Here is a 15948-nt window from a genome sequence, read left to right as displayed (position 1 = left end):
GCTTGTTTTTTGCAAGACAAGATAACGTTTTTATTGGTGCCATTTTTGGTCACAATGTTATTTGATTGCTTTCTATTCCAATTTTTGGGAGACAGAATGTACAAAAAACTGTTTTTTTGCCGGACAAGATGATGTGTTCAGCGATACCATTTTTATTCGGTGGTATGATGAAAAAGGATCATTTTCCAGCCTTTTTTTATGGTGTTCACTGAAGTGGTTAACTAGTGTGATAGTTTATAGGTTGTGTTGTTCCGGACACGGTGATACCAAATGTGTGTATTTTTATTTTCTTTAATACATAAAAACACTTATTTATAGGTACAAAATATATATGTATTTATTTTTCTTATTTCACACTTTTAGTCCCTCTATGGGAACTTTATAACTGTCAGTGCTGCTCTGACACAAGCCCCTTAGATCATGCTCTGCACATGGCCTAAGGGGCTTGCCATAGCCTGTTGGCCTGAAGCTCCCTCCCTCTCTGCCTTCCAAACACTGCAATCGATACTGATCGCAGCATTTAAAGGGTTACACTTCTGGAGGCAGTGCGGACACCGCTCCTGACAGCGAGAGCTGTGTGTCATCCATCATGTTAGTTAAACACCAAGCAGCGATCGCCTTGCCGAATAGATGCCTCATCGGTCGGGATGCCCTTTCCTTACATGACGCAGAGATACGTCAATCATCGTGACGGGGTTAAACAGCAACCGTCATTTTAATTTTTACTTCATAATTCAATAGTGCACATGAAAATATGTAACTATTATACATTTCATCAGAGGAATCTGCTTCTTTCTTTGTCAGAACTGATCCATCATTATAAAATTTTCAATTCTGAGGTACAATCTGTAATCAGTGAAGATTTTCCCATTACTGAAACAGATGACAGCTGGTGCTGATAAGATTCTATGTAGATGGGAGGAGGAGCTCCCTCCTATCAGTAATGGGAAAGTCGTCACTGAATACAGATTTTACCTCAGAACTGAGAATTTCATAAAGACTTGTCAATTCTGGCAGGAAAAGTATTAAGTTACGTACCGGTAACGGTATTTTTCGGAAGCCCATGACAGCACCACGAGAGAGAGGGGATCCGCCCTATAGGAACAGGAAACCTACAGATACAAAAGGGCGGCACCTCTCCCACGCATCAGTTGGATTACAGAGCTTGAGAGGCTACCATGGTTAGTACACAACATATGATATATACAACCTATCTACCCTATTTAACCGAATTATATCATACCCTCTCCCACATATGGTGATTCTATGAACAATCTTCTAAAGGAGTGCACCCCTATACGTGAACAAGGGAGGGAACTAAGGGTGCTGTCATGGGCTTCCGAAAAATACCGTTACCGGTACGTAACTTAATACTTTATTCGGACTCCCATGACAGCACCACGAGAGAATTACAGAGATGTAAACTACCTTAGGGAGGGACTACAGCCTGCAGCACCCTTAGCCCGAAGGTGAGGTCTGAGGAGGCACCCATGTCTAACCGATAGTGGTTAAAAAAGGTGGAAGGAGATGACCAGGTGGCCGCCTTACATATTTGATCAATTGATACTCCAGATCTCTCCGCCCAGGATGACGCCATGGCCCGAGTGGAATGTGCCCTCAGATTCTGTGGAGCTGGACCGCCACCTGCTGTGTAGGCAAGAGAGATAGCCTCCCTAATCCACCTTGCTAATGTGCGTTTTGATACTCTGTATCCTTTCCTGGAACCTTGGAAGGATAGGAATAATGCGTTCTCCTTCTTCCAAGGATCCGTGGCTGCTAGATATGTCAGTAAGCATCTTCTAATATCTAACGTCTGGAGTTTCTGCTCTTTAGGGTTGGTTGGGTTAGGGAGGAAGGAAGGCAGAACTATCTCCTGTGTCCTGTGGAATTGTGTTGCTACCTTGGGAAGGTATGCTGGATCTGGCCTTAGGATCACTCTATCCTGTAAGAACTCTGTGTAAGGAGGCAATCTGGAGAGTGCCTGTATGTCGCTCACCCTACGTGCGGATGTTATTGCTACCAGGAATGCTGTTTTAAGGGATATAATCTTTAGTGAGGCGGAATCTAAAGGTTCAAACGGACTTTCTGTCATGGCTGTAAGGACTAAGTTTAAGTCCCACGGTACGCATCTATCTTTGTGTATAGGTCTCGATCTGGCCGCTGCTCTGATGAACCTTGCTACCCAATAATCTTTTGCAATATCAGCTGCAAACAGGGCCCCTAAGGCTGAAACTTGTACTTTTAGCGTGCTTGTGGAGAGACCCAATTCGAAACCTTTCTGGAGAAATTCCAGAATATGTTTCGTGGGAATTCCATCTCTGATGTCAAAGCGAAAGGTGGACAGGAAGCGTTTCCAGGTCCTAGCATAGATATTAGTGGTGGTTAATTTTCTGCTTCTTAGGAGGGTGTCAATTAAGTTCTTGGAGAACCCTCTATTTTTTAATAGTGACCTTTCAAATACCACGCCGTCAAATGAAGTCCCGCTACTTGTGGGTGGCTGACTGGCCCCTGGTGGAGGAGATCCGGAAGGTTCGGCAGTACCCAGGGATCGCCTACCGACATGGTCCTCAACCATGCGAACCAGGTCCTCCTGGGCCAAAAGGGGGCAATCAGTATGACTCTTGCCTGATCCTCTCTGATCTTCCTGACTACCAGAGGAAGAAGATTCAATGGTGGAAACGCGTATGCCAGAGAAAAATCCCATCTTATCAGTAGGGCATCCACCGCCAGGGGATTTTCCCTGGGGTTCAGAGAGCAGAACAATCTTTCTTTTCTGTTTTTTCTGGTGGCAAAGAGGTCTACCTCTGGCTGGCCCCATCTGCGGACAATCTGGCGGTAAATATTTTTGTTCAAAGCCCATTCTCCTTGTCTTAGAGCCTTGCGGCTTAAAAAGTCTGCTCTTACATTGTCCTTTCCGCTGATGTGGAGCGCGGTCAAAGATAGACAATTTCTCTCTGCTATCTGGAGGAGCCGTTCTGTTATCTGCATCAGAGCGCTGGAGCGGGTTCCACCTTGGTGGTTGACATATGCTACCGCTACCTGGTTGTCCGAGTGTATCCTCACATGATGGCCCTGCAGGTAGATAATGAGTTTCTTGACTGCCCGCTCTATCGCCAATAGTTCTCTCTGGTTGGATGAGATTTCAGAATTAGAATCCCACTGGCCCTGTACCACTATGGCCCCCATATGGGCTCCCCACCCGAAGGAACTTGCGTCTGTGGTTATAATACGGGTTATCTGTGTTATCCAGGGCACCCCTGACGCTAGGTTCTCGCTCTCAAGCCACCATCTCAGTGATGCAACAGTAGAGGGGCTTAGACACATCCGACCCTGTAAGGAGCCTCCAAGGGCCCTGCTATTAATCAAGACGTCGTTTTGAAGGGTTCTGGTATGGAACTGTGCCCACCTTACTGCTGGGATGCATGAAGTTAGAGAACCTAACAGGGACATGGCCTGTCTGAGGGTCATAGATGGATTATCCATTGCCCGAAGAACCTGCTCCTGTATCTTTTGTATTTTATCTAGTGGTAGCAGGCACCGCTGAGTGTCTGAATTTAGTATCAACCCTAAAAATTTCTGTATTTTTAAGGGCTGGAGGCGGGATTTCTCGTAGTTTAAAATCCATCCCAGGTTTTCTAACCTGGATTTAGCTTTTTCTATCTGGGATTTACAATGACCCACTGATTTTCCTACAATCAAGAAATCGTCTAAATATGGAATGATTAAGACGTCCACCTCCCGTAAGTGAGCCATAACCTCGGCCACTAACTTTGTAAAAACCCTGGGTGCTGCTGAGAGACCAAAGGGAAGGGCTCTATACTGAAAATGACGTACTGTGCCCTCTACTGAAACTGCCACCCTCAGGAACTGCTGGAAGTCTGTATGGATAGGTACATGATAGTACGCGTCTTTCAAATCTATGACAGCCATAAAACAACCTTTAAACAATATTTTTATTGTTGTATTAATGGACTCCATTTTGAATTTATGATTAATCAAAAACTCGTTAAGGGAACGAAGGTTTATAATCGTTCTGAATGTGTTATCAGGTTTCTGGATTAGAAACAGGGGAGAGTAAAACCCTCTTCCTCTTTCAGCCTCTGGGACCTCTACCAGAACATTTTTCTGACATAGGCTCAAGACTTCCGCTTCTAAAGCCGCTTGTTCGAGATGAGAAGATCTTAAGGGGGTCAGTTTAAAGGTGTCCCGCGGGATCTGGGAGAATTCCAACCTAAGCCCGGTGGATATTACCTTGCGCGCCCAGTCACTATTCGTAATCTGTGACCATGCCAGGAAGAAGGATGACAGTCTACCCCCTACGGGAACCGCTAGTCATTGATTTGGTTTCTTTTGATCTCTCGACGAGCGTGTAAACATATAGCCCGTACCTCGTCTCCTTCTGTCTTCCCATCTGGGTCGATCTCTAACAGGCGAAGAGTTGCGCCTTCTCCCCTGGCCAAATCTCCTTCTACCAAATGGGCGACGGTAGGACGCTGATGAAAGGTTTGGGAACCTTTTCTTGTCATCCCCCGCCTTTTCAAGCAGCTCGTCTAAGACAGTTCCAAACAAGTATTCACCCTCACATGGAATCGCACAGAGCTTTGCTCTGGACTGGATGTCTCCCTGCCAGCACTTTAGCCACAGGGCTCTGCGAGCTGCGTTAGAGAGACCTGCTGCTCTGGCGGCCATTCTCACCGCATCCGCTGAGGCATCTGCTAGGAAGGCTGCTCCCTCTTGGATGGTCGGTAGGGCCCCAAGAATTGTCTGTCTTGATGTACCCTGTTTTAGTTGTGACTCCAACTGGTCCAACCAGACCATCATGGACCTGGCCGTGCACGTTGAAGCCACTGCTGGTTTTAGGGACCCGGCCGCCATCTCCCAGGTGTTTTTCAGGAAAGTATCAGCTTTCCTGTCTAAGGGATCTTTAAGGGATCCCATGTCCTCAAAGGGGAGCGAGGATTTTTTTGATGCCTTCGCAATGGCCGCGTCTAACTTGGGGGCTCTGTCCCAAGAACTTACTGCCGGATCGTCGAAGGGGTATCTCCTTTTGAGGGCTGGTGGTAGCGACCCTCTTTTGTCCGGTCTTTTCCACTCTCTGTGGATCAGATCCTGTATCTTTTGGTTTAACGGAAAGACTCTCCGCTTTCTCTGTTCCAGCCCACCGAACATGACATCCTGCATGGATAAATGGGGCTTAGGCTCCTCTACCTCCATTGTCCCTCTGACTGCTTTGACCAGCTTGTCTACCCGGTCAAGAGGCAGACAAAATCGCCCCGAGTCCTCTTCTCCTGAGGAGGACGAGGGAGATGAAGCCTGGGAGTCTCTGCTTTTTCTCCACTCTGTCGAGGAATCAGACTCCGCCGGGACCTCGCCCCTTAGACTTTGCGGCTGAGACAAGGACTTTAGGGTTTCCCTCATTTCTACCCTGACAATGTCTCTCAAACTCGCCGCTACTGCAGGCGACTCTTCTGCCACCGTCTGCTGAATACAGGGAGGGCACAATCTTTTGAGGCACGCGTCCGGTAATGGGCATGCACAGAGTGCGCATTCCCTATGCTTATTTTTATTTGTCGCTTTTTTTCCCTAGAAAAAGAAAAAACACAGAAGGGGGGTCCCGTCACTGAGTGAACTTTCACGAAGATCACTTACCAGTGCCACAATCAAGTACCGGAGAACGAGGGGGATTTCTTTCAGCCGATGCTCCTGTCTGCCTGGAGGAGCTCTTACGAGTGGACTGGTCACTTCGTCCCGCATTACTGTCACGGGACCCTTTCTTTTTCTGTTTGACCTGCCGAAGGTCATCCAGGGGCGGCAGTGATGTTTGCCGCTGCTGCCCTTGCTTCTGCCGCTGCTGCTGCTGCTCTCGATCGCTTTCCATTACCACTGCTGCTGCTGCTGCACACTGCTGCATGTAGTAATGTGGCCAAGGCAAGGAACCCTGCCCGGGTCCCGCCTAAATACCCCCTCCTCCGGTCAGCAGTATCCATGCCGCGCCCCTCCCCCCCTTAACGGAGCTCCCTACCCCAGCTGGCGCCCGAACTCGCGCCATCGGTGTTTCCGATGGGCGCCGCCATCTTGGAATCGCCGCGCATGCGCAGTGGCGCGCTGACCCGGAAGCACCTCCTCCGCCCGCCCCCTGACGTCACCGCTACCCCGGAAACGCCGGAAGCCCCGCGGGACGCCCGGGAGCTCCGGAGCAGCGCCCGGTCGCAGCCCCCTGCACAACGCTGCCAACCCATGTGCGCCGCCGGAGCCGGGAATCCCCGGGGGGGGTATACTTACCGGCGGCGGCTAAATTCCTGGAGACGGACATCCTCCGGACGCCGCTCCCTGCTGTCCACGCCACCGCCGTGACACCCATCCTGGGCCACCGTGGCGTCCTCCAGGAAATCCGAACCAGGCCGAGGTAGGAGACCCCCTCGCTACCGGAGTCGGCTGGCCGGCCTGGGATCCAAATCTTCTGTAGGATCCCATCCCCTCAGGAACAGGAAACCAACTGATGCGTGGGAGAGGTGCCGCCCTTTTGTATCTGTAGGTTTCCTGTTCCTATAGGGCGGATCCCCTCTCTCTCGTGGTGCTGTCATGGGAGTCCGAATAAAGAAGCAGATTCCTCCGTTGAGATATTACACAGTTGCTTAACATTAAGTGATAGGCTCCAGAGTGTCATTCATTGAAGCTGATGTGCACAACCCCAGCCTTAATGAACTGCCCCCGCAGGTCCGTCCTTGCTTTATATTTCACATTCCTTCTGAATCCACTTTTACCTATGACAGAAAAATACCCTACAGTGAAGCTTTGCTTGTTTGAAGCCAAGAAATATTCTTATATCTCCTTTCCCTAAGAAATATGTACATATGAGAATTGATTACTAGTTCCATTTACTTTTTAGCCATCGTAGTATCAAACCCTGGGAGTGGTCAGCACATAATTTACTCACATTTCCAGATGTGTTCATGACAGACTTGATCTCCCTTTTGCAGGCTTTCAGAGACTTCATCTGAATGTACGCCCTGACTTTGCACTGAAGGTGAGAGCAGGACATAACAGCAGTAAGAGCAGGTAACGGCACCGAGCACCCGTACAATGTCTCCGAGGTTATTAGGAGGCGGTTTACATTACAGGCCGGAGTTATAGTACAGTATATTCTGACACGTATCCATAGATTTTCAGCCCTAATGTTGCTTTTATGTGAAACCTAATGCTTTTACCTGATGAACTTTGGACTTTGCCACTTCGAGCTGAGCGCCTCCCTCAGACTTCAAGTTTAGGGCTTCCTTGTTGTTGCTGTTATTGTTCGTCTGCAAATATAAAAAAATACAAATGTTTCATGAATCTAAATCAGGGAAACTCTACAATAGTATTCAGTCGTACTGGGCCCCTCTCACTCTGGGTTTGTGCAGCAGTTGATGGCTATGGCTGGTGAGTCCCCATGCTGTGCGGCTCGTGGCTGTCTGCTTCCTCAGTGTGTTCGTGTCAAACAGCCAGGAGCTGGACAAAGAGGAGGATAAGCCATGAAGAGGTTAAGGCTGCCTCCTCCTTGCTGGTGACAAACTACTATACTATGATGAACAGCCACAATCCCATTATATTAACCCCTCGCCAATCACTGAAAGCGGGATTTAACATGTGTCGGCAGGGGTGCACATCAGCCGACCTGTCAACTGATCAATGGCCATCGATGGCTTGTCGTAACAGCGGGGGTTCTGCTGACCCACCCTTAGACTGACATATGAACCATACCGCCCAACCATCCCTGATCCAGAGGGACAGCACTGATTTTGGGGAGCTGTCTTGCTGGAAGTAGCCCGTCTCCTCAGGACAGATACAGCTAAATATAACGGTGGAGAAGAGAACCATTACATCCTCCTCCAACACTCAGTGACGGGAGATCCAGCCAGGACCATTTGGTGCTTTGAGCCCAATATGAAAAAACTGCTATATGAATGTTTTGTTGTCACATGAGATCCAATAGCCAGGCAGCTGAAACGAGGAGCAGGACACACGCAAAGTGTGTGTATGTGCTGATGTGGCAGGGCTGTGTGTACACTGCGGGAACATCATACAGTGTTTGGGGGGGAATCATACTGTATGCAGGGCACAGTGGGGACCAAAAACATGCTACCATACTGTGTGGGAACACTAACGGGGTTCACTAGGAGTAATATTTCTGTGTGGGCGCTTATAAAGGATGAGAGGTTGGTTAATGGCTTGGCATAAAATAAAAAGTCTCCCAGTACGTGTCCTTTTTTAGCTTTCCGTAAGAGACTCAAATTTGGGAGACCCATGGTTACTCTGTCCGAACATGGTCCATGTTCGGACTGTAAAACACAAAAGGCCTCAAACATCCATATATCACAATCTGAAGCCATCATTTAACCCCTTCACGACTGGAGGTATTTTCGGTTTTCGCTCCCCTTCTTCCCAGAGCCAGAACTTTTTTATGTTTCCGTCAATATGGCCATGTGAGGGCTTGCTTTTTTGCGGGATGAGTTGTACTTTTGAACGACACCATTGGTTTTACCATGTCGTGGACTAGAAAACGGGGAAAAAATTCTAAGTGCGGTGAAATTTAAAAAAAAAAAAAAAGTGTGCAATCCAACACTTTTTTTTTTTTTTTTTTGTCTTTTTTTTTACTAGGCTCATTAAATGCTAAAACTGACCTGCCATTATGATTTTCCAGGTCATTACGAGTTCATAGACACCAAACATGTCTAGGTTCTTTTTTATCTAAGCGGTGCAAAAAAAAAATCCAAACTCTGTTGAAAAACAGAAAAGAAAACGCCGCCCTTTTCCGATACCGGTAGCGTCTCCATTTTTCATGATCTGGGGTTGGGTGAGGGCCTATTTTTTGCGTGCTGAGCTGTCGTTTTTGATGATACCATTTTAGTGTAGATATGATCTTTTGATCGCCCGTTATTACACTTTAATGCAATGTCGCGGTCACCAAATAAATGTAATTCTGGCATTTTGCCAACCCATCGGTAACCCGCGATCAAATGACGGGGGTCACCAGTGGGTGGATTTGCGACCCAATGGCTGGAAGTGGGCGTTAAATGCCGCTGTCAACGTTTGACAATGGCATTTAACGGGATAATAGCCACAGGTAGATCGCAATTCCACCTGCAGCTATTCCAGGCACAGGTCGGCTGTTCAAAACAGCTAAGGCTAATTTCACATTAGCGTTTTTTGCGCAGCGCATCGTGCGCAATAGAAACGCATGCAAAAAATGCATCATGGTTAAAACCAGTGTCTAGATATTTTTACGCCAAAAACGCATGCGCACGAAAACGCAGATGAACGCATGTCCATGCGCACGCCTGCGTTCCCATAGACTAACGCGTTATTTTGTTGCATTCCGTGCGCAAGCGTGTGCATGCGTTTTTTTATGCCTTTCGGCGGACCCAAAAATGCAACTGGTTGCGTCTGGCACGCCTAGGCACACACCTTGAAAAACGCATGCGCACGAAAACGCATACAAACGCAAGACCATGAACACGCCAGGTTAAACATAGGTACGCATGACACATGGACACGCACGATGCACTGCACAAAAAAGACACTAATGTGAAATCAGGCTAACATGTCCCGGGAAAGATGTCGGCTCAGCGCCGGAGCCTACATCAAAGGGAGTGTGTGTGTATAGCACAAAAACCTGTAAGATAGAAAATGGCACAACTTCCTATCGTGATCAATGATTCCTGTGAATCATTATGTGCACTGTTTTTGCATAATTAGTATCTCGGGCTTTTGGCGTTGTTTACTCCTATTACATGTTAGGTAATGACCTTGAAATTGTATTCTGTATATTATTATCTATTACCAGTTTATTTTTTGAATAAAGACTTATTAATTATACTGGCATGTTATACTGATTTTTGTTCTCTTGTGGTTGATCAAAGGGAGGGTGTCTGACATCGGCATATTATTATGGCCGACGTCAGAAAAGTGTTAAAGGTGTTTTTATTTGAACAAAAGTTCACTTTAATCAATAAATCTTGGAATAATAATAATTTCCCCAATAGGATGTGTCAATTAAAAATGTTCCTGTGCTGAGATAATCTTATAAATGTGTCCCTGCTGTGTACTGTGTAATGGCTGTGTCTGACTGTGCAGGAACATGGTCTGATCATACCACAACTCCTGGGCAAAGGAGGATGCAAAAAAGTATACAGATACTACAATATGGGATCGCAGCTCATGCTTTTTGGGCGGTAAAACATTTTCACTGCTTGTTTTTAAACTACGTTTTACCTCAAGGAATTATTTGTGATCCCGTGCTGTAATGTCAGTATATTATTTTGCGTCCCCCCTTGGTCAGGAGCTGTGGTATGATCAGACCTTGTTCCTGTACGGCCAGACACAGCCATTACACAGTACACAGCAGGGACACATTTATAAGATTATCTCAGCACAGGAATATTTTTAATTAACACATCCAATTGTGGAAATTATTATTATTCCAAGATCTATTGAATAATTTATCTTTTGTTCGGGGGGAAAAACCCCTTTAAGGCCTAACTGTGGGTCTTCTGACCTGAACTTAACAGTCTTATATATGCCTATGAGGCTGCTGAATTAAGGTGAGGACTTCAGCTGTCAGTCCGAAAAATCACGGTGTGACAGTGATACACAGGTGTCTTAATTCAGCCTTAAGCTACATTCACACTCATTTTAGGCCTATGTACTATCAAATGTTAGCCTTTATGCTATGCAAAAAAATCACAGAATGCAGTAGTCTCGTCCAACTTACAGGCCAAACTAATGCAAGAAAATAGAAGCTTTCTGCACAGGTCTGCTTAGTCAACAATCAGACGGAGCAACATACAGAGCATTTCCATTTCTAAATTTGGGGACATGACTGGCCCAAATTTTACGGCCATTTGAATGTAGCATAAGAAACAATAGTAGATATACTCGTCCACTGACACATTAACCTGGAAAACCCAGAAAAACACTCTAATGGCTAGTGATAACCCTTTAATGGCTAGCTAGCAATGATTGGTTGTAATATGGCTTTTAGGATTTGGTGACATGGGAGGTACAATCTGAAAATCAGTGGTTGAAGTGGGAAACAATAGTGCAGTAGATTACACGGTTGTTTCTGACTTCTAAGATGGATATGGTCATAAAAAAAACACCCAAGTCCAACGTTAAAGGAAGTCTATCATCACATAATGACTATTCAAATTAAGCAGACACAGGCATTGGGTGCAACCTTGTTGTGGCCAAACACTTCAGTGCACTTCTCACCTACTTGTTTTGCTTGTCTCCACACCCCCATGCTTTTATTGATAGCTCTGGGTTTATAGAGCCAGAGAAGGGTAGAGATAGATGGAAAACAAGCAGGTAGGAGGAGCACTTACATATTTGGCCATGCCAAGAGTGCACGGAGCACCAGTACTTGGTTTGAACAGTCATGCTGCGCTGACAGATTCCCTTTAATGTTTTGGATGCCGATTGATTACTGTAGTCTACGGCTCCATCTATTGCTTTGTGGCTATCGTGATCGTGTAGTCGAAACGTGAAGTGGACCCGGTGTTAAGACTTACCTCATTATTTTTACCATTTTTATTATTGTTGCCCTGCAAGATCAATTTTTCCAGAACCACCAGAAGGTGTAAGGCTTTTTCTGTTTGGTAAGTTAGAAGGTAGAGGTCAACCAGCAAAAAGCATACCGCGTGTGCAAATTTCTCTTCTGAAATATAAATAGAAAAAAAACACACACATATATATATAAAAAAGAAAATTGATAAGCTGACACACAGACTTGTGCAACTAAGGAATAATGAGAAAAAAAAATAAAGTCTATGCAGTTCTTATTAGTCTCCTCTTCTACGTCAATCCTCTTTTCTCTCACATTCCATGAAAAATGATACAGTGAAACCTCTCTATAAGAACATCTCTGAGAAGATCACCCTTTCATCCACATCAGATTTTAAAGGGACTCTGACAGTTGATAAGTGCTGCCCGATCCACAGTCAGCATGTATCAGGCACTGGCTGTGTAATCTCAGCCAAATACATTTGACTTTGACTATGAAATACTATGGAGTTATGGAGAAAAATATAGTTCAAAAGCTGCCAGGCAGCAAAGTGTAAGGCAGACTAGTTGAAAAAGTGGGTCCCCGGCTGCTTCTCCCCGCCTGCTGTCATTGAGTGACAGATCTCTCCCTCTACACATGCAATGCCAGGGTTTCAGAGTAATACCTACATGGCTGAAATCACGCAGTGAGGGTCTCTCATATCTGCTGTCAGGTTACCCTGAAGTCTCACCATAGAATCTGTATACTGGCCATCCATCATTTGGAGACCATTCCCTTCTGACATCAACACTTTTTGAACGCAGTTTTCACTGTACATAAAGATCTCTACATGACAGGTCACCATCCTTCTCACAATCATGTCTATGGAATAACTGGCTGCAGAAGGAGCCTCTCTACTAATGCGAGACCACCACTTTTGCCAAGCCCATCTAACATCGGCCAAACATAATGGAAGCGATCAGAAGAAAATTCATTTCCATAGGATTTCGTCAAGACTTACTCAAGAACCGTACAGTAAATACTGAAGATTGAAGTGTGAGCAACCCACAAATCATAGTAAGTCTTAACCTGAAAATATTTCTTTTGAGGAGATAAACCTGTAATAGCTTACCAACAGCTCTAACAGTCATACAAGCCAAGTTAGGAGCAATAACAATTGTATGAAGTCAGTAAAATGCAATATAGCAATGTTGTGCAGACAGCTGCCTACCTCAGTGCCCTGCTACACTGTAAACCTGCATTAGTGAGTGGTGCGAGTATATGCCCCCTGTGGTGGACACACATGCGTAGAAGAGTACTTTTATACCAAAATGTACTCAAAAGTTCGAATTGCTGATTGACGTGCGTTTGGGGTTTCTTAGGGCCTTAATTGTCTTTAAAATCTGTTCGGCAACAAAATTTGACCAAAAAGTTATACCTAATAGAACTAAGCAAGTTTATTGTCAGAACTCTGGTACAGAAGGGCGAGAATCCTTGCGGGAGTTGTGAAGGTAGCCATCTTTGTTGGCACACAGCGTTCTGAAGCAAATGTCATTAGAGGAGGTCAGGTTCTATGGAGCATGGCTAAAGACAAGGCAAAGCAGCAGCAGAAGTACCAGGAAAAGTGGGCATAGTGGTGAATGTATGCATGTATAATTTGTTATCAACTTTGCAGAAAGTGTGGAGGGTTTTTGTTCTGGAGCTGAAGACTGCTGTAGATCTGTGTGTACAATGCAGATTGAGGCCAGATTTTTATATAAAATAGTGGCACCATCCAAACGGAAGCCACCAGAAAAATCGGCTGGTCACACCTATTGCTTATCGCTTTTACAAAAAAAAACTGCATTTTCTAATGGAAAAATATTTGTGTTCTTTTTTTAATTTAGGGGGGGGGGAGGGTTTTAATACTTTGTCTCTGTATGAGTTTTTAACATTCACAGTTATGATCGCTGGTCTAACAAACTTCTTTATAGTAGTAGTACTAGCAGGAGCAGCATTTTACCTGTTCATTTCACATTAACAAAAAGGAGTAATGGCCAACACTAAAGCACCACTCCTGCATTTTGCTTTTTGTTGCACAGCTGGAATGGCGCTTTAAATGTAAGTCCTTTGCCCACTGTCTCCTACTCACCTGTTGTCCTCTTCATTCTTTTCCAGCATCACTCCAGTCTGTCTCCGGTGAAAAGTGACATGCCGGCAGCTCCAGTGTCTGCTGGAGTGTGTTGGAGGTCACATTTCAATACAAGCCTATGAGAACCTCTTTCTGAAGCTACTGTCACAATAGGGCACCGCGAGACCGAAGCGGCATCAATAAGGGGTGAGGGCGAGTACAAGACCGGAAGCAGGGGGCTTACATTTTAAGCACCACTTCCACCACTTCAACACAGAAAAAAAAAATACACTAAAAACCGCTGAGTGGTGCTTTAAGGGTTTAAAAAGTTATCAAACTACTACAATTGTTTTAAAAAGAGCTGACGATTTTAGAAAGAAAAAAACTAAAAAAGGCAACGCCACTCATTAATTCTTTCCCCAATGATCCAGCAATGCTCTTCGTTTTGTTTACAGGCAAATGTCAGCCGCCTGTAAGCAAAGACTGAGAGCACTGATGGAGGATCAGTTCTAGATTGTTAAGAGGGGAAGGGAAAGGATTTGCAGGAGGCATTTCTTTTGTTAGTTTGATTATATTGACAGTCTAATAGAAAGAGAAAACAAAAAAAAAAAAAGTATGTATATATACAAATATATATATGTGCGTTTTTCAAAGTTTGTCAAAGCAATGTATAATGTTACTATACATAATCAACTATATAAATAGTGGGCGTTTCATTGATATTCATTCATCCGCAAATAGAAACATGCAGATCAGTGTGGTTTTCAGTTGAATTGTCTTTTCCAGGTGACCTAGGTGCTCTTCTATTAACTATTAAGAATACGGACAAAGCTGAATTTGAAGTGGCACCTGATACTAAGTTGGCTCCTATGAGAACAGTAATGCCCCTGCCTCTTATCTTATAGTCACCTGCAACACCTTTATCCTTTTCCAGTATCGCTCCAGTCGATCTCCGGCGAAAAGGGACCTTCCGGTAGCTCCAGTGTTTCACATGGAGCGTGCTGGAGGTCACTTTTTAATACATATCTGTGACAGTCTCGTTCTGGCTCTCACAGACTTGCATTGAGCTCTTGTGATGTAACGTCTGACTTCCAGACAGTCAAAAGTTAAAGCACAAGATAGCGCAGTGGGACCGGAGCGACATTGGTAAAAGGTGAAGCCGCTTGAAGGGGAGTATAAGAACGGGGGCAGAGGGCTTACATTTGAAGTGCCACTCCAACGCTGAAGAAAAAAGACAAACAAAAAAAACTACTGGAGTGGTGCTTTAAACGGCCATTGACTCCCAGATAGACATGGCAACCATGGATAGACTATGAGCCATCAGCTTCTCCCAGAACAACATACTGGAAGCCCTTTCTCATCTGCAGTTGTTTTGTATTTTCAAAAGTTGAAGCTAAAACTAGAAAAACAGTCCATTAAAGGCTTTCTCATGAGTTACAAACTTCTGAAAGGTTTCATGTTAACTAAAGAGTTCTTTACAAATTATAAAGGAAATACATATGCATGCACCCACTGTTTACACCTTTATCATATTAGCAAGATTTTAAGCTTGTAGCAGCAGCTGCCTTAAGACATTTTGCCAATTGCCACTTGCATTTTAGGAATTTCCATACAGAAAGGAATCAATGCCATATTTTCTGGATGGGGATACCTCCACACGCCAAAAAAAAAAAAAAAAAACACCAAAAGGCTTCTTGTCCCATTATTGCACACAAACTGTGCCACAGCCGAGTGATGTTATAAGATACACCCACCAATTTAAAGGGTACACGTCAATTAATGATGTCAGAACCATGGCAGAATGAACCAGAGCCTTGTTGCAGTATAGGAAGAGATGAGACTAGTCGGTCGCCATGCCCAACCAGCTTCTCCCAGCACCACTCTAGTTGATTGACAGGTTTCTCCTATGTATGTACATAACTAGAGACCTGTCAATCACATGGAGCGACGTGAGCAGAAACCGGACAGGAGAGGTGCCGGACTAGTCTAGTCTCTTACTTTGCTCCTTGGCTGGATCTATAATGCTACCTTTTCTCTAAAATGATGGTGCGATTCAGGTAAGAACATGCCAAGCTGTAATCAGATTCATACTGACCATGGTTTGGGAATCATGAATCAATTGACAGATTCCCTTGAGTTTTCCATGAACCAATAATAATAATCTACCGATAAAGTTTAGAAAAAATATTCCCATAACAAGAATCTTAGATATAAGAATCTATACTATAGAAAATGTTTTGCAGACTCAAATCTTGCTAGTATGGATAGATGAATATGCAGTCTTTCAGAGAAGAGAATGTTTCCCACTGGATCTGTA

At 44.9% G+C, this 15948-nt stretch overlaps 1 protein-coding gene across 8 annotated transcripts in view; it reads right to left on the bottom strand.

Moving 5' to 3' along the window:
• The window catches only part of CNOT10 (CCR4-NOT transcription complex subunit 10), a 187473-nt gene that overhangs the window by 132686 nt on the left and 38839 nt on the right, over positions 1-15948 (bottom strand). For all 8 annotated transcript variants that reach the window (XM_073568782.1, XM_073568835.1, XM_073568844.1 and 5 more), the window contains 3 exons: positions 11550-11695; positions 7209-7298; positions 6938-7021 (listed from right to left, as the gene is read on the bottom strand). In XM_073568782.1, the coding sequence (XP_073424883.1) occupies positions 6938-7021; positions 7209-7298; positions 11550-11695 (320 nt within the window). The remainder of the gene's footprint in view (positions 1-6937; positions 7022-7208; positions 7299-11549; positions 11696-15948) is intronic.

The sequence above is a fragment of the Dendrobates tinctorius genome, unplaced genomic scaffold, assembly GCF_039654945.1.
Source record: "Dendrobates tinctorius isolate UK_male_01 unplaced genomic scaffold, ASM3965494v1 ptg000005l, whole genome shotgun sequence".
NCBI lineage: Eukaryota > Metazoa > Chordata > Amphibia > Anura > Dendrobatidae > Dendrobates > Dendrobates tinctorius.
Note: the sequence above shows the minus strand (reverse complement) of the source record. Positions and strands in the feature narration are given on the sequence as shown.